Source organism: Hippocampus zosterae, chromosome 8, assembly GCF_025434085.1.
Source record: "Hippocampus zosterae strain Florida chromosome 8, ASM2543408v3, whole genome shotgun sequence".
In the NCBI taxonomy this organism is placed as follows: Eukaryota; Metazoa; Chordata; class Actinopteri; order Syngnathiformes; family Syngnathidae; genus Hippocampus; species Hippocampus zosterae.
The window spans coordinates 10805087-10830741 of NC_067458.1; the positions used below are offsets into that span (position 1 = coordinate 10805087).

General features: G+C 40.3%; 2 protein-coding genes across 7 annotated transcripts in view; one reads left to right on the top strand and one right to left on the bottom strand.

Annotated features, from left to right (window-relative positions):
* On the bottom strand, positions 1-22825 carry gipc3 (GIPC PDZ domain containing family, member 3). Of its 4 annotated transcripts, none has more exons than XM_052074638.1 (6): positions 22656-22825; positions 4038-4223; positions 3699-3879; positions 1203-1312; positions 1009-1090; positions 1-561 (listed from the first exon to the last, which is right to left on the bottom strand). In XM_052074638.1, exons 1-6 carry the CDS (start codon positions 22710-22712, stop codon positions 410-412), a joined length of 768 nt encoding a protein of 255 aa, XP_051930598.1. In that variant the 5' UTR covers positions 22713-22825; the 3' UTR covers positions 1-409. The 4 variants fall into 4 exon arrangements, with proteins under 4 accessions (XP_051930598.1, XP_051930597.1, XP_051930596.1 ...); XM_052074637.1 differs by lacking the exon at positions 22656-22825 and adding an exon at positions 15447-15906; XM_052074636.1 differs by lacking the exon at positions 22656-22825 and adding an exon at positions 6806-7181 and having other exon boundaries at positions 1009-1087.
* si:zfos-943e10.1 (GRAM domain-containing protein 2B) overlaps positions 16947-25655 on the top strand; it is a 12493-nt gene continuing 3784 nt past the window's right edge. Inside the window, exons 1-9 of one of the 3 annotated variants that reach the window (XM_052074607.1) lie at positions 16947-17151; positions 23000-23176; positions 23668-23731; positions 24178-24250; positions 24335-24438; positions 24576-24674; positions 24773-24844; positions 25251-25319; positions 25485-25581. In XM_052074607.1, the coding sequence (XP_051930567.1) occupies positions 17060-17151; positions 23000-23176; positions 23668-23731; positions 24178-24250; positions 24335-24438; positions 24576-24674; positions 24773-24844; positions 25251-25319; positions 25485-25581 (847 nt within the window). In that variant the 5' untranslated portion in view covers positions 16947-17059. Of the gene's footprint in view, positions 17152-20479; positions 20641-22070; positions 22336-22999; positions 23177-23667; positions 23732-24177; positions 24251-24334; positions 24439-24575; positions 24675-24772; positions 24845-25250; positions 25320-25484; positions 25582-25655 lie in introns of those variants that run through there. The other 2 variants (XM_052074608.1, XM_052074609.1) reach the window with 2 other exon arrangements.

A 25655-nucleotide genomic window follows, 5' to 3' on the forward strand; every position in this document is an offset into this window, starting at 1 on the left:
TTTTTTTTTTAACGAACCACAATCTTTACTATTGTTATTGTTGTAAATAAGATAATTAAGTAATGCCTATTTTTTATATTCATTGTTTAGCATTAAGTTTCAGTACATTGTAGAGTAAATTCCATACATTTTCTGTACATTATTTATTGGACCTAAAAATGTACATGGTAGTCAGATTCTCATTCTGAGGTGAACAATAATGTTACTTGATACCAAGACATAAAGCATACACTCATTTCCATCCCTGCCATGGTTGTAGAAGAAAGTTATTCTCGCGTGAATGTTAAATGCATGCAAGCATTAAACATGTATGAATGAATTAAAAATTCCTGTCAGATATGAGAAGGCTACAATGCCTTCTCATAATTAGATGTGCCGGGGAGCACTGCTCTATGGTCTCCAAACAAATCTAGATTTTCCCATTTTTTACGTCTCCAATTGCTCCCCATACGTCAAACAAAAACACATCAGGAAAAGCGAAATCTCCCAGAACTGAGTCCAGAGACTCTGCAAAGTCATCAGGGTTCTTCTTGTCTTTGCCTGCTTCCACAATGGTGGTTGCTGCACAAATGAAGGGATACACACATTTCGATTTGGTTTGATTCATGTCAGCAAAAGGTTGGTTGATATTATGGGAGATAAACTTTTAAGATCAGTTTGTTCAAGAACTCCGCTTTGGCCAAAAAGAAAAAGTAGTGGTAAAAGTAGTAAAGGTGAAAGGTCATAATTATGTCCCATCTATTTGGAATATTTTTAAATGTTGTCTCATTCTTGTTTGTTATGACAACTTTAGGTCACGTGAAGAACAATTGTTGAGAAAAGTGTATCAACTTCACTTCACCACTAGGTAGCGCTAATACACCCTAATTGTACTTTGATAGATATGCGTTTTGGATAGCATGAGACAATATATGTGCCCTAAACATTGTCATGGTGTACAGAAAAATATACATATATATATATATATATATATATATATACACACACACACAAGAATGGTTGTCTTACCGAGCTCTAAATCTCGAATGCCCATGTAGCTTTCGAGCAGGTCATCCACTTTCATGGTGGCCTGTTCTTCAATCTCATTCTGCTGGGAGGAAATGTCCTGGTATTTAACAGTTGCATTTGAAGTGATTGAAATGTCCAGGAAGTGTGCATTTGCATGTGTTGCTCAACACTTATCCATTATCCCGCAAACTCACCACTTCCTGAACAGTTGCAGAACCTCTGGAACGGAGGCGCAGAGTTTCCCTTCCATTGACGATTTTGCCTTCATGAGACTTCGGTGCTTTGGTCCTCATTCCGATCATGTCTAAACACACACACACACACACACACACACACACACACACACGCACGCGCACAAACAATGGTTATTATGTTAACAGATGTTTTGGACCACTGTCATGTGTATGGAGCTAAAAATCTAGAAAATGTTTCCTCCTAGGAGAGTATGCATCACTTCCAACCAAGTGCAGTGCTGTAGTTCCCCATCCAAAAACTTATTGGGCATATTCAATTGACTGTGAGGGTGTCAGTGTTATTGTTGCCCATAGATAAATAGTCCAAACTCCCCAGAGAGTAGAAATTCTGCATTGCGTTATTTGGAAAAATCCTGTTACCTATGTGCGGTATGTGAGACTTCTGTAGAATTGTTGTTTATCTGTGTTTGCCAGTAATGTAATCCACAAAACAGTGTGAACGATAATGCCTGTGTCAACATTACCATTATAAACTATGTCAATTAATATGAAGTTGTATATCCCATTCTCTGCCAGAAGGTCATTATTAGTTTAGATATGATGATCGAGGGGGTTTCGCATCGAGATGTCTACATATTTTCCGGCCTTGCAACTGTGACATCTGCGTGCACTTTACAGATACAGTAAAAGGAAAAACCCTCTTCCAACTCACTTCAACCTCTTTTCAGACATGTAGGTATCATCAGTGGGAATATTTCCCATTTATTCAACAAGGACATTATGCGGTCAGAGTTCACGGATGCCTGATTCACAATATTTGTTATCGTATGTCCTGAAGGATGGTTCGTGATTAGGGCGCTCCAGTTCTACACATGTGGATAAAACATATAAATGGAGGATAGTAATAACAATAATAATAATAAGAAATACAATTAGGAAATTTAACCGCTGAAAATCTCATATTGGTTTAGAGTTGTGGTCGAACAGAATCATCTTCAAAATCAAACTCAAAAAACAGGCCTGGACAACAAATGGTGGTACCCTAAACTTAATATCTTGTTTCATAACCTTTTCAAGGCAATTACTGCAACTAAATGATTTTTGTCACTTTATTCAATAGGATTGAAATCAGAAAACATGGAAGGCCACTTCAGAGAAGTCTAATGTTTTCCTCTTAGTCATTCTCATTTTTAGCTGTGTGCTTTGGGTCACTATCCCTTTGCAAGTCCAATGACCCGCATCAGAGATCATGCTTTCTGACACTACACTCTGCAGCAAATTTCTCTCTAAAATACTTTGATATTCTTGATATTTCATGATACATGCACATACTCAAACCGGCCTGTGACAGATGCAGCTAAGCAGCCCCTTCTATGTTTCATAGCAGCAACAATGTTCTTTATCTTTGTTAACTTCACTGTTGCATCTGTGAAATTAGAGCTGCTGTGCCTTGCTAAAAAGTTCCAAGTTGTGTCTCGTCTGTCTATAGGACATTCTGCTTTAAGCTCGGTGGCTTGTATACATGCATTTTTAAAAATTGATTTGTTTTCATCAGTGGTTTCCTCCATGGCCGTCTCCCACCAAGTCCACTTTGGCTCAAACAATGACAGATGGTGTGATCTGACACTGATATACCTTGGAGTTCACGTTTAATAGCTTTGGAGATTTTTCTGGGGTCTTTTGTTGACATTCATACTATCCATCTCTTCAATTTGTCAACAATTTTCCTCCTGTCCAGGAAGGTTCACTAATTCTCATGACATTATTATTATTATTATTATTATTATTATTATTATTATTAACAATAATAATAATTATTGTTAATTATTATTATTAACAATAATAATAATAATAACTATTTTTTCTTGTGTAACCATAGGTTTATGGAAATAGGGAAAAGTGTGCGCCTCAGACTTCCAGTAATTTCATTGTGCAGTAGTTTAGTCCAGCCCTTGACCAAATCATAAATGAGTTCAAATGTCCAGTTCAATAATGTTTGTCTGTTACTTGGTGATAAGGACAAAAACAGACACACTATTAAGTCTGTATGCATGATGTCAACGCAACCGAAGTGGCCCTTCATCGGTTACATTGTTCTCGCACTGACATCACTTTAACTGTTACGAGGAAGTCAGTTAATGGACTCTCCATTTCGTTTCCCATCTGACACAAAAGGTCTACAACAGAAAGGCTCCAGCCACTTCAGCTTTATTCACTCACAACAACTTACCGGTACTCCTTAATTTCCTTTCCAAAATTTCCTTTCCAATGTGTTGTGATGAAGTACAATAAATCAGGCTCTTGGGCCATTTGATGAAAACATTTATGGGACAGGGAAAGGGAAACAGACACCTAGTTGGCAAGGAATTTTGAAAATTTTTTTTGTTGACTTTATTCTTGTATTGTAATTGCACTGTAATTGTAACTGTAATTTCTGCCCTTCGATGTGTTCAATATCAATGCGCATACAGTAACAGTGTGAAAAGCGTTTCTCACCAAAGGCCCTCTTGGGTCCCACCAGGCGTAGCGTGAAGGGAATGCCTCTCGGTTGCTCTTTCAGCATTTTGGCCACTTCGTAATGTCGACATCCAACAATGCTCTGGTCATTGATGGCCTCGATGTGGTCACCGACACACACCGTCTTCAGTCGATCTATTGTGCTGCCTTCTTTTATTCTCTGAGGAGAGGAAGATTCTACTTTTAGCTTTGTTTTGAAGACCAACGACTTTGAAAACATCCATTTCAAGGAGATAGCTTGTTTCATATGGAGAAAAAAAGGGGTTGCCATTGTGCTGAAATGAAAGAGGTTCTTTGCAGCACACTGTCCTTATTCACCTTAATAAATGCATATCCAGCACCATTGTCTGTGATGGTGAGGCCCAGTGCATCCTCTGTCTTGGTCACTTCCACCTCCTTCGTCTCTCCTCTGACGTGAGCAAATATGAAGTCCTCCAGTCCAATCTGCCCTCCAAGTAACTTCTGCATGTCTACCTTATAGGAATTGAGGGTGCAGAACAGGATCTGCAACCCAGAAAAGACAGGCTCATCTCAATAGATGATCATCACTTTCTTGATTTCAAAAGTTCAATACGAAAGTGAAACACAGACTCATTAGATGCCACTTCCTATTAATGTGTATACTGTATTGGTTTTTTCTTATGTAATGTTCAAATTTTCTGAAAAGGTGAATGTAGCCGCATGACCTTCAAAATTGTAAAAACATAAAACTAATAAATATTATTGTGTATAGTTCATCGGTAGTGTGACAGTTTCCCTTTTCAAATCATTAAAAATAAATTGTATATATTTATACATACATATCTACATATATAATATATAATTTCAGCAAAAAATATTATTTTACTCAAGTGTGTAACAATTCTTAATTTGTCATTGGTTGACAAAAATGTGGCCAAGTCATTTAGTTTTCCCTACTTCTCCTTGGAAATAAGTAACTAGTATGTCAGTCTTAACCAATGTACACATTCTAATTAAGTGAAATAAGGTGAATAACTGTACTCGACTGTTAATAGGTGGCCTGCAGCAGCAGCGTGCTATACTGTAATTTAACAGAAACTTTCCAGCTGTGCTTTATGAATTTTGAACAGCAGGGGGGAACATATACAAACAATTGCCAAGGGTAGGCACTCGGGATGAATCCATTCTTTCTACATTCTGTACTGTATTTATAACCCTAGAATCATAATCGTTTATGAATTGCTTCATTCATATACTGTATTATATATTTAGTTGAATGTGCGGAAGTTCTCATTTAAATATGTATTACTCTGCAACCTTCATTGTTCAAAATGTCATGTGCATGAAGAAACAAAATACAGTTTCCCAAAGTCAAATAACACCAATTAAAAGCAAAAAATATATGTAATTGTGCGGTGAAACAAAAACTTTACTTTATGAGACACAGGAGAAAGAGAAGATAACATTCAGCTATTATCTGACCTGGTGTGGTTCCGCTTAGATACTGTTCACATGCGATACTGACGCCTGGCTATAGTTCAAGGTCTTTTTTGTCATGTTGCTCTTCAATTCACATGAGAGCAAGGTTGTGGGACTTATTATCTTGAGTATGCTTATTGCACATCTGACTTCTTCATAAAGGTTTTTACATGAGCATTTTATAGGTTTTCTTATTTATGCACAAAAGCAGTTTCTTTGTTCATTAGTGGAATCTATGAGTCCCTGAAAATACTGCTTGATAAAATAAATGTTCACTGTATTCGTGAACATAGCCTTATCTCACTTCATAAATGTCAGTGTTTTATTCTTAAAGGCGTTTGTTGCCGTTGCATTAAACATGATGGTTTTGCATCTTGTGTAACTCTAGACAGTCACGTCATCATAATTATGGCTAGTGTGTTCCTGATAAGAACGTGAAGGTTAGCTGTTGTGGAATATACTTGTTCTAATCTGCAGTTCCACATGTCCTTCAAGTAGAAATGCAGATAACAAAAGCCTTCTATCAGCCCTAATATCACGACAGCACTCTTGGTGTTTTACTGCACAACATGCTCAGTGAATTGTAAAGTCAAACTCTTGAATGAATATCGATATAGACCGATTGACATGCGGTTCCTGTAAAGTTATGTATTTGCATTTTAAACATTTTTTAAACAAAGCTTGTCTTAATGAATTGATATACTGTACACACTTTGCCGTTCGGTTTTCGTCTCTTTGCTCACCGCATCGTCTGTTTCTCACTTCTGTTGACAAATAACTCCATGAATGGTTGGTGAGAAGGCAAGCAGTACAGTGGATCCCAAAGTCAAGGGAGTATAGGAATTGAGCAGGAGCACAACAGGCAAATTTCCACAAATAAATTAATGCTCCCCTAAAAGGGATTATATCATATATTCTTAATTTAAACCATTAAATGAAGTACAAATCAAAAGTATGATTCCGAGACACTTAAATAACAATACCAATGCTTAAAAACACCCTCAAACAATGCTTTACCTTAAATAATAAGCGAAACTATTGTGAGAAACGGGCATCGCCATCTTACCCATCTTGTCTCACTGGCTGCCAATCACAAATCTAACATGGCTACTGTTAGATTTGTGAATGGATGAGATAGTCAGAGAGAGAGGAATAAAAGACTGTGTGAGTGAGTGTATCCAGGACTTCTATCGAACACAAAACAACGCTCTGCTTCCCACAAAAAAACCATCCGGCATCCAGTGCAGCTGGGCTTGTCTTGTGTACAATTGGTTGAGTGGACTAATATGGTAATTGGATGTTTTTGGGCAAACGAAGAATAAGTTCCAAAAAAACGTGTATGTGTATAGCTTGGTTTGTATGTGTGTGTGTGTATTATTATTCATGTACTAAGGCGGTTCTGAGCAAAGCCTGATTTTTTTTGTTTTGGTTTATTTCACCTTATCGCTTCTGTCGAATGTCACCGAATTGAGCAGTTGAACCAGATGATGTGGCCATTGTGCTGTTATGATCCGTATTGATCAACACTGAGTCACTTCACGAGTGTTTTAAAAGAACCCCCCCCCCCGCCCCCCCAAAAAAAACCCAAAAGGCTAGATCAAATAGAATCAAAAAGCACAGTAAAGTTCATGAAACCGTTTTTGTACCTCGGAGGGAGAGATGTTGAAAACGTCAGCAATTTTGGCATACAGCTCCTTGACATTGGTGAATCCATGAATTCGGCCTGTGGGGCTTCCGTGAGCCAGCTGCGTGTGGAAAATAAGCCTCGGCCGCGGGTATTCCGGCGGCCCCATTGGTGGTGGTGAAAGAGGAGGAAGCGGGGGCGCTGTGGGCTCCATACGCCCCTGAGTATGGCTTTGGGCCTTGTGTCCCTCCATGGCCTCTGCCCCAGCGGCCATGGACTCCTGCGGGCTCATAGCGTCCCTGCTCTGCATCTGTTCACGTGCCTTCCTCCTCTGTGAACTCTGCTGGTGCAAATGCTCTTGCATAAAGAGACAAACACTGACTTCCCCCTTTTAGCTATCCAACCATCCAACCACCCTCAGCTTTGGGGAGAACTGCACTGATGAATTAATTAATCATGAAAAAAAGCACGGTAACACGAGCTTCCATACAGAAACCAAACACCCCTTGAAAGGACGACTGTATGTATTACACTTGAGCCTTTGATGGCTTTCACAGAGAATAGAATCCATTTAGATTTTAAAAGTTAAAAAATGCCATATGAGACTGCCTGCAAGGACTGCAAATTGAATGTCTTTCGGGTATAAAAGATACAACTAAGTGAGGAAAATAAAGACCAATCTAGAAGCACTTGTCCCAGAACAAGGGGTAAACTGATATCTTTGGTTAGGGAGTATAGGTGCCTGCCTTCTCTGCAGGCCTCACTGACTGACGTGCTGGGGTGAATCTTTGGTGATGCAATGACCTTTTTGCCTGTGCAGACAAGCCCTTCAACAGATGCTCAATTCACCCTGGTGGTGCATTCAACAAATACTGTATACAGTGCACCACTACAAACTACAACCATACTCATAAAAATTATTATTATATATTATTATTTGGCCTCTTTTTTCATGACCGGTTTAAATCGAATGAGGCGTGCAGCGTACGAAGACAAGCGCAAGCCTGCGTATATAAATACAGAGATCTGCGCCACTGTAGGAGTGAACACTTCAGCCATGTCCAATTAAAGCGGCTCCTCTCATTTCCTTTAAATGAGGCACACTAGTCATGTACTGTACTCGGAGTCTTGTGGATTCGGCTTCGGAGGAGATCACAAATATTTGCACAGTGAAGTTGGAACTTAAAAACTACCCAACACCTTGATCATTCATATTCTTGCCCCACTTCATAGCTGTGATGGCTGATGTAATAATAATAATAATTTTAATGAATTAATTTGTCATCATTAACAATGATGAAGGTTTTAATGCTTGCTGTTCATGGATTTATGAAATATCTGAGCTCAGACTCTGTTTGCCTGTGCACCGATCAAACTCATCAAAATCGACCTCATAACTGAATGATTATTTTCAATGTATGAGCACAATTGTTGATCCCTGTAAGAAATCTCTTCAGATGTTAGGGTTCCAACTAATGTGTAGACACAGCAAGGGATAGAAACTGCATTTTAGTTGTATTTGCTTTTGGCAAACAATTTCTAGTATTTCTGTAATCAGAATCCTGCCTTCATCGTTATTAGCTCTGTGAGCTCTGTCTGTATTATTTGTGCTATACTTTAAGGTGAATCAGGTTTAAACATAAAAACACAGACAGTACAGCAGCAGTTAATAGTACTATTTAGAAAATGAAATGATAAATGAAATGACAATTCAGCAAAGTGCATCTTTGAGTGTGCTAATTGCTTGTACTTCAGAAAACAAAACTGGCTTCAAAATTGTTTACGGTTTTGCCAACCTGTATTATTTTTGGCCACAGCACAAATGCTTGAGGTCTCTCTTGAAAATATCACTGGATAAAACAGTGCTTTTCTTTTAATCGCGAAACCAGTTGGAACTTACAAGTTGAAAAGCCCTGTATGTATTCCCTGTGATCGAAGCAGGTTGCCATGGCAACAAAGCAAGCAGACAATGCACATCAATCAATCAATTTATATTGAATAATTCAAACTGGCGCTGACTGTACAGCGAGGCACAACGTATTAGCATGGTTTTCAACGTGATATTTGTCGTCACTGACAGCTGTGTGTTCAGTAATGCATCCACGGATAAGCAAAATATGACAAAATACGCGTAATATGCCATAAATAGCTCATCCATTCATCTTCCGTACCGCTTGATCCTCACTAGGGTCGCGGGGGGTGCTGGAGCCTATCCCAGCTGTCTTCGGGCAGTAGGCGGGGGACACCCTGAATCGGTTGCCAGCCAATCGCAGGGCACACAGAAACGAACAACCATCCGCACTCACACTCACACCTAGGGACAATTTAGAGTGTTCAATCAGCCTGCCACGCATGTTTTTGGAATGTGGGAGGAAACCGGAGCACCCGGAGAAAACCCAGGCAGGCCCGGGGAGAACATGCAAACTCCACACAGGGAGGCCGGAGCCATAAATAGCTGTGAGATATAAAATAGGTTGTCGACCAATAAGCTCACATGAAAATCAAAATAGAAAGGCACTTTGTGTAGAGCAAAGAACTCCACCAATGTTGGATGTCAAGAGTAAAGTAAATGCTGGGTTGAGTTTATCCAATCGCTGGTAACTTATCAGACTTGGTTCACGGAGGATGATCATGTTAGACATGCCCTCGCTGCTCTGGATGCCATGGACATTCCCTTGACATTTTTGTTTTCTGTCAGGACATAGAAAAATTGTGTCCTTCCTCAGCTCAAGGGGGATTGCCCAGGGATAATGGGATGAGATGTGGGGGAAAAATGTGATTATGAAACATACTTCCAATAAGTACGCAAATCACATTTCAAGCAGGCAGCTGAGAAGATGTCGTTCCAGCGTGATTGTAACTGAGATGCTAGTAGACAAAGACCGCTTCAAATTGATTTTATGGTGTCTTATCATGAGAATGTCACAGGAAACGCAACACTGTTCACTTAAATGTCCGTTTATTTGTAGTTGGAAGTGAATGGACAAACAAGGCTGTACTGTTAGAATTCCAATGCCGTGTGGAGAATCTCATCGTTACTCAAAATAACGCATATGTCAAGATGTCAGAGCCGGAAATACACCGTCCGTTTGGGAAAATGAACACATGTTCTCGAAACTCCTGACAGCCACAGTCGTTTGCTGTCCTGTACAAAAAGTGCAGTATGTGCGCCATGGCCTGTTTTTACCAGGCTAAGTGTTGCCGTGACTCCCAAGGTCACCATCTTTATGCATGTTTAAGCCTTGAAAGCAATAATGATCTCTTTCAAACCTTCCTTTTTCCAACAGATAAGACTGTCATGGAAGCAAAGCAAATGACACTTTTGCTCATGCAGAGACTTACTTGATAACATCGAGTCTAAATCTTTAATGTAAAAAAAAAAAACATGATTTGTCTTCAGCGATAATAAAGTGTTTGTTTTCCAAAATATCTAACTGGCTATACAGGAAACAATCTGTCATAGCCTTTTTGAATGCAGTTACATCACTAAAAAACAGCAGCTAATGAAGGATGTGGAATTCAGGACCAGATTGGTCTGTTGCCATCGACACAATGTACAGACATTAACCAGACTCAATAACGCTGGATATCAGAGATGAACAAAAAAATACAACTAAAATAGCAATCAGTACGTACCGCTGCAATATCCAGTGTAGATTATGACTACCACAAAATTCCACATAATTGAATGTTGTTGTTATAACCTTTTAAGATAAGATAAGAAAAACTTTATTTGTCTCACAATGGAGAAATTCCCAATTTACAACAGCAAAATTTATGAAATGGAGAAAGTAGAAGACAAATCGTATATAAATAAATAAATATAAGCATATTAAAAATGGGTGAGTGGGGGTGAGTCCAGGTTTTCAGGACCGTCTATTCAACCACTTTATCAGGCATTAACTGATACACTGCAACTAGATAATTTCATCCATCCATCCGTTTTCCGATCCGCTTTATTTTCACAAGTGTGTGTGTGTGGGGGGGGGGGGGGGTGTAGCCTATCCCGGCTGTCTTCGGCAGTAGGCGGGGGACACCCTGAACCAGTTGCCAGCCAACACAGAGACAAATAGCCATTCGCGCTAACATTTACACCGAGGGAGAATTTGGAGTGCTCAATCAGCCTGGTATGCATGATTTTGGAATGTGGGAGGATACCGCAGACCCCGGAAAAAACACTCGCAGGCCCGGGGAAACATGCAAACACCACACAGGGAGGCCGGAGTCAGGATCGAACCCATGACCTCTGCACTGTGAGGTCAATGTGCTAACCACTGGGCTGCTAGATAATTTCATATTTTGACTAAAGACTTTATTTTCTTTTAATCAAGGGACTTTCTGACTGGGATGGCCCATTTTTCACTCAAAAACTATGTATGTATTCTTTAATCAGGAAAATTATATTAGCTTGCATTTTCAATTGTTTCAATTTGTTCAGCCCGATTAGGTGGCCCGTTAAGTCACTGTTTGAAATGAACTATCGTTATCATTATAGTGGTCTACTTGTCACTTCAATATGACCATGATTCACCGATTAATTAGAAATTGAATGATTCTGCTGCCAATACATTCACTGAATCTCAAATACCAGAAACAGCTGCGCTGTCATGAATAAATGCAGACATGTTGTACTTTTGCTCAACAAAGTCAGCAAAGTGACACCTCAGAAAAGAGAAACTGCTAAAGGGAGTGTTGGAAAGCGCTTGTCAAAGATGAGCGGAATCTGTGCTGTGTTTCTTCTCGCGTTATGTAACCAGGCTTTGTGCATCACGCGAGGCGCCAGTATTGTATCTTTGTTGATTTCTTTACTCTATTAGACTGCCAAATGAGAATGAGCTCAATGGTGATAGCGTGATCGATTCATCTTTGAAATGACAATACGACATCCGTTTCTTTGGCTCAGTATGAAAAAAATCAACCCATGCATTCGAAAAGAAAAAAACATAATTAAAAAAAAAACAAACAGAAAAAAAACTTGAATTTGAATTTACCCATGTTATTATGGAGGAAGACGTTTTCAATGGAGGAGCTGTAGCCCCTCCCCTTTAAGTTAATGGGAAATAAAATAGTTTTCATATTTTTAAAGTGTTCCATTTCTTGACAATGATGTGTTTTTTACTTATTTCTATCTTACATTAATTTGTAACCGCACTGGTTAAAAAAAGATAAGTCTAACTTATTTTGGGACTGGAACGTTCAACTGCTTTGCCATTAATTTATCTTTATTTCTGAACATTTCGGGTGACAAACGGTGTCACTGAACCAATTAAGTGTCACTTGAGGTTCCACTGTACGTGCAAGAGACGCAGAATACAAACCCAGGAATTTCCACCCAAAATTAGGGCAAACAACATACATATGTTTTAAGGATTATACATAAATCAATTGAATCACAATAACTTGTCTTTATTTTTTTAAACAACAACAACAATAATAATAATGATAATAATAAAGACGAGAAAAATGCTGGAGCAATATTATGTTAATTTACTTTCATCATCTTGTTTCTCAAATGTTGATTCATGCGTCACTGAACACAGTCAATTGTGCTCTTTAAACATCTGTTTTGAAACTCACGAATTGCATCACTGTCACTTCCCTGTGATGTATTGTTTCCTCATTTGGATGTGCTGTATTTACTTAAGTTAGAGGTGTGCACAGTAAAAAGAAAATCATGGTCGGGAATGAAAAAGTTGACACCAAAATATCCCCAGGTTTTGGCATGATATGACCATGGCGTGAGAAATACATGTATTTATATAAATTTGTACACTGGTCGTGTAGGAGTGCATGCTGTTGCTTTCTATGTTGATGGCACAGGTTTGATTCCAAACAAGTACCCGAGCATCCAGCCACGACCGGTCCAAAACAAAAGCATCCAAGTGTTTCCCTGTGGTGACTCATCATGGGAAAAGCATTAAGTTGCAGAATTTATATATGTTTGTATGGCACAATAAACATGTCAACAAAATAACTTTTTGTTGTTTATTCCTGCATTTCACTGTGTCATACGTTTTATTACATTAACATTACCCAAGTCACTGATGGTGTAGTGGTGTACTCCCCTGACTTGTGTGCTGGCACCGTGGGATCGGTTCCCACTCTGTGACGCCGTGGGGGTGTGGATAGTTGTCTGTCTCTACCCTGCGACTGACTGCTGACCAGTTCAGGCGGTAGTCTGCCTTCTGCCTGAATTCAGCAGGGATAGGCTGCAGCATCTCCTCGCGACCCTATTCAGGATATGCAGTGTTGAAAATGGACGGATGGATGAAATTAGACATTTCGTTATCGTTATCATCCATCCATTCATCCATTCTCGTATTCGCTCATCTTCACAAGAATCACGGGGGGTGCTGGAGCCTGCCCCAGCTGTCTTCAGGAAGTAGGCGGGGGACCCCCTGAACTCGTTGCCAGCCAATTGCAGGGCACACAGAGACGAAGAACCACCTGTGCTCAGACTCACACCTTATAATGTTCCATTAACCTGCCACACATGTTTTTGGAATGTGGGAGGAAAACGGAAACCTCGGAGAAAACCCACGCAGGCACGAGGAGAACATGCCAACTCCACAGAGGAAGGCCGGAACTGGAATCGAACCCTGCACCTCTGCACTGTGAGGTTGTTGCCCTAACCACCCTTATATCTATCACGGAAACCAAAAACTGTGTAATACAATCCAATTTGATTGTTTCCAAAAACATATTCACTCTAAAATATGAGCCTTATTTCTAAATTGGTTTTAGATGTGTTAGGTATTTTTTCTGTGCCAGCAACATTGTAGATTGAGTGCAGTTATCTCTGCTTTGTCATGCAGTGTAACTTACATAAATGTTAAGCTTCTGTGTCAATGGGCCACTAATGTACTAGCAACAAAATGTCCTTGGTAATTTTGGTGTGAAAGGTATTTAAGGTGTTCTAGTGTTAAGGTCAGCCAGAAATATAAAATCTTGCTCAAGGATTTACTCTATCGGTGAACTAAAGGTTTACTAAAGTTCAACCCCGAAACAGGTCAGATAACAATAAAACAGTGCATCAGCTTCTACATTTTATTGTTTATTATCAGCATTTTTGCAACACAATACATTCGGCTCATCATGAAAATTGATTTGAATAGGAAAGTCTGTTTTGATTTAAAAGTTATGAATGCATTGGAACATGAACAATCCAGTTGTCTCCATGCAAGCTTGAACCAGTCAAAAAATAAATAAAAAAATTTGAATGGAGATGTATTAAAATATTGGTCTTTTGAATTTGTATTGTATTACTGATAAATAAAGGTGGATTTATGCCCTTGCATTTACAAGGTGAGCAATAGTTTATGATTAACACTGGTAAAAATTAGCTTCAAAATCTCCCTGTGTTTGTGTGGGTAGTACAGTATGATGGCTTCCTCTCATAGTTCAAAAACATGCACAAAAGCTACCTAAAGACTACCGTATTGATTGTCCTTAGCTGAGAATGGTTACTTGTCTATACGGTATGTGTCCTGCAATTGGCTGGCAACCAGTAATGCACCTTGCCATACCCGTCACCAGACCGCAATCGTTTAAAAGTTCACAAGTAGCCAGTCTGTTCCAATTAATTCCCCGCTTACATGTTTGTGCTGCACCTGTGGAGTCTTTCATTTACTCGTGCATTACCTTAAAGGTCAGGTGTGAAGTAAACTTGGCCAACTATCTTTTGAATAATACTAAGGGTTAAAACTATATCAGGTATACTTAGGTTTTTTTTGTTTTTTGTTTTTTTAACACAGCGCACCTAGGTTCATAGTTAGACCAACAGCAACACGCTCAACAATAAAAATGCTTTTGTTCAGCGATTTCCGGCAAGTGACATAATTTACAAGTTGCCAGTCACTCATTGTAATGCATTGTCAATTGTCCCGTTAACTTCTCTCCGCCATTGCTATCAAGTTATTCGGCAAAATGCCTCAGTGCTATGTGGGCATGCACTGTTCACATTCAGGCAAACAGTTGTTTGCGTGGCCAAAAGAAAAAAAAATAGTGCACGTAAATGGACCAGAAATACGTTCTCGCAAAAGCCCAGTGTCACCCCAGTGTCGACCAGCATTCTTTGTTACAAGCACTTACAAGATCTGTTTTTGCAACCAGATTTGCAAAAAAGGTAAGTGTGCTAATCAATGAATAACTCTGGCTATTGCTTGTGAAAACATTCGAATCAAAGTACTATATCCGTACATGGATGTAATCCTCTGTAATGGCTTCAACTAAGAATACATACTGCTGATATAAAGTGTGGAGTGGCCAACAACGCAACCACTATGACTTGTGCTAGCGGGAATACATGCACCAAGGTGGTAATCCGATCATGCGCAATTTACTGCACGGCACAGCATCGAGTTGCAAACAATAATGCTCGGTAGCCAAAAGGTTTTACCGTTCTTCCAATACCAATGGGTCTCGTCTTCCCTCCATGTCTGGCCGTTCACAGGCACAACATTTTCTGCATCCTAAACATCTGACTTATTCATTATGGTCCAGCATACATCTTGCCATCAACCATCTCTTCCTCCAACTTTTCAAACACCTGGATCCCGTCAGATGAGTTTGAAACATCACTACCCGAATTGATTTCTGACTGGCTTTGTACACTTCCCATCGTGAGCTCTGCTATTGTTATCTGAAAGTGATGAGACACTTACGGGTTTGTCGCTCGTCAGGATATCTGCTTGGTGGTTGCGCCTTCTCGGCAGCACACGTGTACCAGCAATGATTTTGATTGGGAGGAATGTCGGCGCCCATTGATTGCCGGTACTGGAGAGCTCCGGGACGCTTGTGTTTTCTGCTCCTGAATTGGGCAGCATTTTTCACAGCCCCATTTTGTTCAGCGGAAATGTCGGTGCTGTTGGACAGCCTGCGGCTGGATGGATGGATGGCTTGTGGAGCCGAGGATGAGAAGAAAGGAGAGTCAGCGCAGAGCGCAGATGCGTATGTGGAGCTGGGAGTCTCTGCTGGGAATTGAAGTGGATTTACAGTACATATTTTCGTCAATGGACGCTACAGCTTCTTGTTTGCTTTCAAACTTAGCTTGTAGCAGACGTGTGCACATTTTCAGCATGACGTCTTTGATGCACTGGTAAAGCGGCGGCTCCTCTCTCTCATGTGGTTGAAAGAAAAGCAATTTCATCTGTACTGTATGTTGCACATTGAGCACATTTGACATTAAAGTTGACTTGACTTGACTTGACTTGAGCTCACTTAAAGCATTTTGTTTTTGTTTCAGTATTTTACTTGTGACATGAAAATATTTCATTTGGGATTTTCTAGAAATGACTTCACAGTATACCTTTAAGGCTAGATGGCTTCTAGTTCAGTTGCAGCTAAGGATTCTTTTGTGATCTAGAAAAACACTTGTTTTCAAAAAAGAGTGATGGTATGGAAAGCAAATGAAAACTCAGCCTCCCAAGTGGACAAAAAAGAGAACATTTTAAAATTATCCCGATTGAAGAAGCATGGCAGCAGTCCACTGCAAGCTGCACTTCACATGAATTAGGAAATTATTCATTTCATTTCTAGTTCTAATTTTGTGATCAGAATTATTAGATAAACATGCACTTCCTGTTGCAGCAAAGCATCTACACTTTGTAGCCAATATTATTGATTTCACTATTAATAATTTCTTAAATTATAATGTATGATCCAAAAAAACCCCAATGTTGCCAATGAATAGGGGTTTTTTTTCATTATGTAATTGGGATAAATACACTTTTTGGATGAATAGTTCGGTCATTGGCCTGACCGCTGTCCGGTGCTATATCTGTCACCTTTGCACATAAAACATTGCCTTTTGGTCACTTGGATCAGGCTTAACTATTTTGTAGAATATTCTTTGACCAAATTCAGTTAAAACTACTTTTGTATCGAATAGGCGCTGAACGCGTTGTTGTATACACGTGACAGGTTAACGCCTGGAATAAATGATTGATTAAAGGGTCCAGGACTTTTCCAAAATAATACAGCGAGTTCCAGATGTCGACGAATAAGGACGCCCATTCCCCATATTAGGTAATGGGCAGTCTGTCCAACCCCGCTACCTCCTTTTGATTGGACAAGCTGTCTGACATGACCGCTTTTCAGCAGCCTTTCTCGTTGCTCATTGGTCCACAGGATTGGTACGATATAAGGGCATTATCCTAATCAGCCGTGGTTGAAACGAGTGGGTAAAGGCGGAACCAAACAGGAACTGTGAAGCTTGGTGTGGCGTGGCACTTCGTCTCAACACGAACTGACTGACCACCACTGACAGAGGGTTAGAATGCTTGAAAACAAGAGAGAGCAGTTGAAAACCTTCCTCCGGAAGATCGACGAGAAGGCCATTGTCAGAATCAAATACTTCATGAAAGAAAGGTAAGCGGAATGAATGCTAGCTGCTGCTGAGCATCACCCATTGAGAGGATGCTAACCATTGTCGTTTCATTGATGCTAGCAAATGTTCTTGTTTCCAAGTAAGACTATTCCTACCACGGAACAGCATAGGAATTGATTGTTTGAATTGGCATATATTTGAAACGTGCATGAGATCTAGATACGAATGCTACTGCTGTGCTAACGAGTTAGCCACTCCTTGGTCTGCAGATGCTGCGACCTTTTCGACTTGTTTCACATTCGCTTATTTCCCATGCAACCCTGTACGAGATTATTCCTGCATATTTTGTGTGTGCACAACCCCTCATTCGTCATTAGCCCTGGCAAAACTGCAGTTTTAACCACTGAACGACTATATGATTGACGATGGTAAAATACATGCAAATTGTCAAATGACACTTTCGTCAGGTTTAAAGGAAATTAATGTACTGTATTGATGTGTGAACCTAAATGAATGTGGACTGTTTCAGCAAGTGAGGACCATTCTGGCTCGGCTGTGCCATCACTCATGCTAAGTAAATATGACTTCATCCATTTCACCATGTGGGTCAGTTTGCCAAATGCACAAGTTGTCCCTCTTAAACTATGCAGACCAGAAGACTGAAACATATGTAGACAACCCAATTCAGTCATGCACTCACACAATGTTTAAATAAGTGCATATGGACGGTGATCCTCAACAATAACATGCCAAGTGAGACAGTTTGACTGGCTTGTAATAATAAAATGGGCAATTCAATGTCATTGTGGCTTCCAAAAACAAGTGCAGAAAAACTAACACAAACTTGTTGGATGTGAAGACGTTTATATCATATAAGCAAGAATGTTGGGGAGGGTCCCCACAACCCAGCTGAAGTCATGTGTTGCCTCTTGTCATGGCAGTGCTAATGACCACTCCTTGGCTCATGCAGAGTTAAGTTAAGATGGTCTGTCAGTACACTACAGTGTCTTGCAGAATGATATCGTATTTAGTTCCTCACATTCTTAAATGCCATTTGTAAGGTGTCCATGAAAAAATTGCCAAATGCATCCTGGTTGGAATGGAAAAAAGAACTAAGCAACAACCTAGTTAAAACAGGACTTTTTATCCATTATTTGTACGCAAATATACAGTTTCATGTACTGTATGTATTGGGTGTACATCCACTTGTAGACAGGTTTTGTGTTTCTAGACCCGCAGCATTTAAAAGAAAAGTAGACCAGCACCATGATGCAGTAGGTGGGTGTTAATTGTAGATATATTTTTCCCCTTTCATCACCATACCCTTTAAAATCACCTCTGTCTGCATTGCCTGTCCACATACAGGAAGTGATTTGAACTGCTCTATGCACAGGGCCACATGACTTTCTCACCAACACACATTCAGTAATGCATGCACACAGACGCACACACATACACACTCTGCTTTTTACAGATGTAGGCCTGGCAGGCCTGCCATTAACTACATTTTATTTTACCCTAACAAGTAGTTCTCTTCCCTGCCCTTCCTGTCTGTTCTGTTGAAGCTCAAATCCTTCGGCTGGCTACACTGTAAGCACAAGTGCCCATTCCTGATTTCATCTCAAATGCATTTCATATTGCATGTATATGTACATTTCAAAGGACGTAAAATATTGCCACGTTTACATTGATGCAACACTTCAAATGATGTGAAGGTACAAATGCCCAAATTGTGCACTTGCACCAGACGCCTATAAATTCAGCATTGATCCCGTCACTGCAACCCAGAGACATATTTTCTAGCTGTCTTTAATTTTCATAGTTTTGTTATAAATGGAAGCAGAGTAATCACAGAGTTGAAACCAAAAGTGGATGCTTTACGGCCATTGCTCTACTTTTCTCTTTTGCGGTTTTATTTGGGTGTTGACAACTTTGAGAAACTCTATGTAATTTACCATCCAAGTAGACCTTAAATTCCACATATATGTATTAGATCCACTTAACCAATGTTCAAAGTGCAACAGAACAAAATGTGAAGCAGTTAAAAAATAAATGTCACATTTTAAATGTTGGCGCTAAAAGCTACAGCATATGCAACAACACTTGAATTTGATGGCAAACATGTTCCATGGCTGATGTCCTAACATATTTCATTACTTAGTTCTGGGCATCAGCGACAATGGTACTTTTTTTTTTTTTAACTTTGGAAGTTTGAAGGAAGGCAACACTCCATTTCCCTCCAGAAGATGGCAGTCTCACACAATGGAATGGGCTTCATAGCAAGTACCGGTAGTTTTTGTGGAGGAGTTCTATGGAGATGACAAAATGTGTAGTCATAGGCTTGTGGTCATGTTGGCAAATTAAGGCAATTATGATGATGATTTTTTTTCTGACTGGAATCAATCTTCTGAGAAACAAAATTGCAGTTGTTGACCTCATTCTTAAATCCCTTCATGTGTGATAAATGAAATGCATCTTACCGTTTGACTGCAAGCTGCTGCCTGTTCATGCCTGTATAGTGGGTTTTTTTTAAGCTTTTGCCCTGGCACCTGAATAATAATTGTGACACCAAGCCAACAAAATGAAAGTTGATTTGAGGAGCTTCTGGAAATGTAAATCACAATTTGCTTTGCTCTGCTCTGTAGTAGGTTGGTTTTCTTTTTTTGCCGCTGTACTTGTCTGGCAATCAATACCATGCCTCCTTGGCCAAAAGTCATCTGTGATGTTGAGGATATGCGATATTGGATCGGATACAACATAAAACAAGAGGAGGAGCTGCGGGTGTCCGCGCCACCATCAAAAGAAAGTTAAAAAATGACAAATATATATATATTTTTTCTGACCAATCAATTTGAACCTGGTTGTGTGAAGTGAAAAACTGAAAATTCACTTTCTGTGGTGATCAATGTCTTTGTCAGGAAAGCGATGTTCCTTGTGATTGGTACGCTCCACTCTTATCGTTTAGTTTTTTAACTTTATTTTCAAAGTCCCCACCCCAATCAAACAAACAGGATATGGTCTGCTTTCTGTCCTGTATAGAGACTGAGCTTGGCTCTATTAGCATGTCCATTGCGCTTAGTGCATTTGAATCAAATTCTTGCTTGCTAGGTGTGGTGAATGGAGGACCCATTTAAAAGGTAAATGACCCACCAATAGGCTTCTTACCCCCCATCATTTACCACCTACTGCTACAATCATTTCCATAACAACATGGGCTCAGACCACTAGAAAAGACAATGGTTATTGAGGAAGTTCGGTCTGTATCCCAACTGCCCCCCCACACCCTCCATGCTCTACTTTGCATTTCAGCCTCTTGTCTTTGTTCTTGGGTGCTTTCAAGTGTTGCTATAAAAAATCGACCTTTACTCCCATCGCCTTAGTCAGTCAGTCAGTGTGTCCAAGTGAAAAAGGTCTCCCTAGTGTAGGTTAAAAACTTTCCAGTTTGCGAATGACAGCAACATGGATAGAAGGGAAGCGATAAACCAACAGAGGTGCATCGCGGAGAACCGTTCTGCTGTTGTTTTGGCAAGGTAAGACTAGAAAATCTCCGAGTCACTCTTTTCACTAATTCATATTTGTGTAGATGTTGATGTGGTGGCTCAGTCATCTATTTGAAACTATGGCTGACGACTTGTCTTTAATCAGTAAGTCAGGCTCGGGTTGTGGTTGTTCAAGCTTCAAAAATATGTCCCTTTTTATGTTTTAGCAGTATTCCAGTGAGCTCAACAGATCAATTGTAATAAGTAAAATGTAGTTATCCTCAAATAAAACTTGAGCACGCGTGCGTATAAAAATCTTTTGCTGTCTCTTTTATCTGGGTTTGACAAACCGCCTTCATTTTTTACTTTGTCGGAGACTAAGTAAAACTCTAGGATGTGTCAAGTTGGACCATTTTTGTAGTGTGGTCGGTGCTCAGTGTGGTAAGTGGGTCAAAGGTGTGCATTTTTTTCCGGTCAGTCGAAACCCAAAGTTTATGAGTTTCTTGTCATGCAAATGGACTCTTGTTGGCTTCCTGTCCCTTTGCGCAGTCTACGGGGGGAACCTTCCACCCTTGCATATTTTGAGACGGTCTTAATGTAACCAAGAAAAACCTGTAAACTGCAAACCAAATACTCTGCGTGTGTGTCATGGTGTGGCGGGTGGGGGGGGGGCGGTGTTCAAGAAACTCCCTTTTGGAGGGTTCTAGCCTCCCCTTTTTACAAACTCGTGATGATATCCTTTGAATACTGCCTCCACTGGCCACGTCAGTTTAACCTCATGTCAAGGAGTAGAGGAGAAAGAAACAAATGTGTGGATAATATTTGATTGCTCATCACAACATTGGAGGCTCAAGAGCTGTTGCAACATCTCTAGTAGACATGCCTACAAGTTCGCACTCGAATTGGCTTACTACTCCCCGTTTTTACTTGCATAGTTAATCTAGGCGTGCATAATGACATGGTGTGCCTCCGCCTGAGGCTGCGTTGCACGTCTTCCCTTTACCGCCTTAACTTTATTGCGGTAGTCTAAGGGGATGAAGCGGGAAACGAATACGATGAAGGCGCCAATTGGGCTCCCCTCTGGTGAAGAATGCAGATTTGTTTTTTAATCGCATCATGATTAAATTGTGTGCTGACACCTTTTCTCGCCTTACTCAAAAGGATGTCACCAAAACGTTTGTAATATGATCATGTAACACCACTCCTAGATAAGGCCTGACTGGCCAGTTTTGAGCAGCTTATTTTGGATCTGCTTTGCTTTTGCTTTTAAGAAGCAGAAGAATTGTCTCCCTTTCTCTTTTTTGGGCAGGATCTGTCGGTGGAATATTTTAAAGTATTTTCTGAGCATAGCACTGCGTCTGTGTGCATCTGTATAAGTGCACTTTGTTTGTGCTTTGGTATGTGTGCTTTGCTGCTTGCCTTCATGCTTGTTTGGCTTCAGGGGGCGTAGCCAGGTTTGACGTCACCCTCTTACGAAGTGTCACACCACCACCACAAGCACATACGGTCGTGGCTTCCCCTTTCAGGGCATTCATACAAAACATAGCACCATTAAGACTGTTTTTCACCCGATTGGACGATCAACAGATGGATTGTAAATCTTATTTTTCTATTTTGTAGTCACGGCATAAAGCCAGAAATATTTTAATACCGATTTTTAGGTTTTTGTTTTTTCTTAGAAAAGGAAATGCCAACGGTTAGTAGGTATATGAGTTTCCGTTCATCAAAAAGGTTTAAATTTTCCAGGTAAGGCGAATCATTTGATTAGATTTTTTTCCTCTTTTCCTTTAGATTGTGTACCATCTTTGTCAGTTGTAATCGGGACCATATTTTAGCCTTAAACTCTGTCAGTCAGTTATCACAGTTGTTTTTTTTTTTTCCTCCCACTCAAGGCTACTTCAAATCAGGACATGTTTGTGTCAACTTGAATTCTAAACAGTGATGGTTTTCTGTTTTAAGGATAGGCTCTCAGTCTAGAGAATAACAGGTTCATAAATTACACTTAATTGCCGGATTTTGAGAGCTTCAGTGGGCTTTATGATCTCCTGACCTCAAGCTGTTCTCACCTGTTGTTTCCAAGTCCTTAATGGAGCTGTGAAAAACTGTGCTGTTATAATCCACATTTCCGCAGTCAATTTCCGCAGATTAAATATTGCCAGCCTTTTACGCTTCACCTTTCTCAATCAACCGCCTGCTAACTTGATGTTGCAACAAAAATGACGTCTCGGAAGAGGAAAGTAACAACAAAGGTTGTGCAATAATACTTCAGACCGCTCGAGATTGTACATCCAAATGGTTGCTGTAACAAAGTGACTTATTTCTAATGCAAAATTATATGTTGGTGCCATCCTATGCGTGCACATAAACCGGATTCTTATGGGACAATTTTTTTTTTTTCTCCGATATCCAGCAGCTACCCAGTAGAGAGCAGTGGTGGTGGAGTGCCAACCAAAGTGAAGAAGAGCCGAAGCACTTTAAGTAAAGATGGGGTCAAAAAAGTGGAGGCCAGGAAGACGTTGAGTCTGGAGGCCGCTCAGCTGCAGATCGAGGAGCAACGCAAAACCCTCACCAGACAGTTGTCCATCAGGTAAGATCCCCTCCGAAATAATTTCCATTGGAGCGATCGCCAATCCGTTTTTTTTTTAAATTTATTATTATTATTATTTTTTGAGTAGAATGGGTTCAATCATAGGGACACTGCGACGCGCTTGGCGTGATGTGGCGTCACAACGATTTGAATCTGTATCACAAGACTTGAAGCTGTTGAGCCAAGTCATAACACACGTGATTGCGCTGTTCGGGCTCACGTGATTTTAATGTGTGTGAAATGCCCTCATGATGTCGGGGACGCACAATGAGGCTGGCTATACAGTCATGTGAACACCATGTCATCGGTGTAATTCAGTTCATCTTCAGTTGAAATGACCACATTTTGAAAGCTACATGAAAGCCTCAATTGAGTAAACATGTCAGAGTTGTGCAATTTCATGTTGAAACAACATTGACAGAAGAACTCAACCGGATTTGAATCTGGCAACGTTTGGTTTATACAAAACTAAGTGTGCCATGTATACTTAGGTCGCAGACCTTCGACGTTGACTGCAGAAGCTTCGACAGGAATCGGGCCAGCGGCGCACAAAGCGTAAGTCCACCTTTACCCTTTGAAGTATGACCTTGTCATTTGGAGAGGAACTACGCCTTTCTCTCGTTGGGAGGCATGTGCAAATACAACAGTCGCACTTGGAATGCAGCAGAAAATCAGCAAGCTAAGGCCTATAGTCCACTCCGTGATCAGCGACATTAAATGAACCGGAAAACATTTCTTGCATAATTCATTCATGTTAGGTCCTGTCATACACTAACCGCTACGTTAAAAAAAAACATGAATAAAAAGTTGTACACTGTAGTCTTTAGAACTCATTAAACGTAGAGTGAGTAGTAAACATTGCCTCTCTCTAATGATTTTAAACCTGTGAGAGGGCAATAGGTGTCTTCATGGCTAAACATCGCCAAAAGAAAGTGTGGTTGCCCCCTCCGACCCAAAAAAAATACAAATTCTGACTGCAAACTGTTTCTTCTATCTTGTAGAGTTTCATAAAACACAATGCAACATTCCACAAGTTGTTTCCAGACATTCCGGAAAGCGAAGATTTGATACATGGTAGGTAAACATGACCAACAACAACTTCTTGAGTGACTTAACCCAATATCAAAGTTGATTAAATTTACACCCTTCTTTTCCCAGCATACATCTGTGCCCTACAAAAGGAAGTGCCCTACCACGGTCGACTGTACATCACTGACAGTAATGCCTGTTTCTACTCCTCTGTTCTGCTCAAGGACACTAAGGTAGGCGGACAGTCTGTTGCAGGATTTAAACTACGCAAGCTGTCCAAACCATTGGGACATATCTTTCCCCCTTATTATATCCCCCCCATCCCAGTTTCCATGAAATCAAATTTTGCTTCCTCTTGCTGCCATTCCAGGTTGTGATCCCCATCTCCTCTATCTACATTGTCAAAAAGCAGAACACTGCTTTGCTGGTACCAAACGCGTTGTCAATTCGAACCACCGAGGGAGATAAGGTTTGTTCTCTTGTGCAGGCCACCAGCGCTTCTCGTCGTGTTTGTCAGCCGAATGAGTAGCTAATGTTCTGCCTGTCCTGTTCCCCGTTGATATTCAGTTTCTGTTTGTCTCGCTGCGGAACCGAGATGCGTGTTATCAGCTGCTGCGCTCCGTCTGTCCTCAGCTTGAGGTGAGAGGCACTACGCTCTTAATCACGAGTTACTCCAACTGCAGATATGTAGGAATGCAAGTGATAGAAGGACGGTCAATATACAAAGAACTCAAATGTCATCAAACTTGTACATACTAAACATTTGCAAAACTCTGATCTGTAACGTTAGCGTCTTAATTGACGTTTTCCATTAAAATTGCCAGACTGACAAGTATGTTCAGCACCAACATTATAAGATAAGATAATAAGATAACCTTTATTTGTCCCACGTTGGGGAAATTTGCAGTCTACGGCAGCAATTTATTTTTTTTGGGGGGGGGGGGGGGAGAAAAAAAAATAAGTGTTGCATGCACAAAATAAATAAATAAATGTTTCAGAAAACTGTACACAGTATAAAAAAATAATTGTGCATTTTTGTTTGCAGGACCGCAGCACCAACAGTAGTCCGGTCATCTCTTCTGCTGAGCAAAGCTTTGACAAGAGCAAACTTGTGGTAAGGAGGTTTGTTGGACTGTCGATTTTGTTTTCTACTACTTTTGAAATTACTGGAGATGATTTTAATTCAGTCACTTCACATTTCCTCCTCCATTGCGCCCCCAGTCTCCATGTCAGCAACTGAATAAACTCATTATTGTCTCTCCGTGTCCCATCATAACAGAACTCCAGCCAGTCGAGTCTAGATGGCAGCTTTGACCTGTTTGATGGTTCTGAGTCGCAGTCGTTACAGGACAAACCACTGCAAAACGCGCACAAAGGTGAGAGGTCAACACTGTGCATTAGTTTTTTTCTAGGCCCATTTGGATAAAAATGGATTGACGGTAGTATGTCT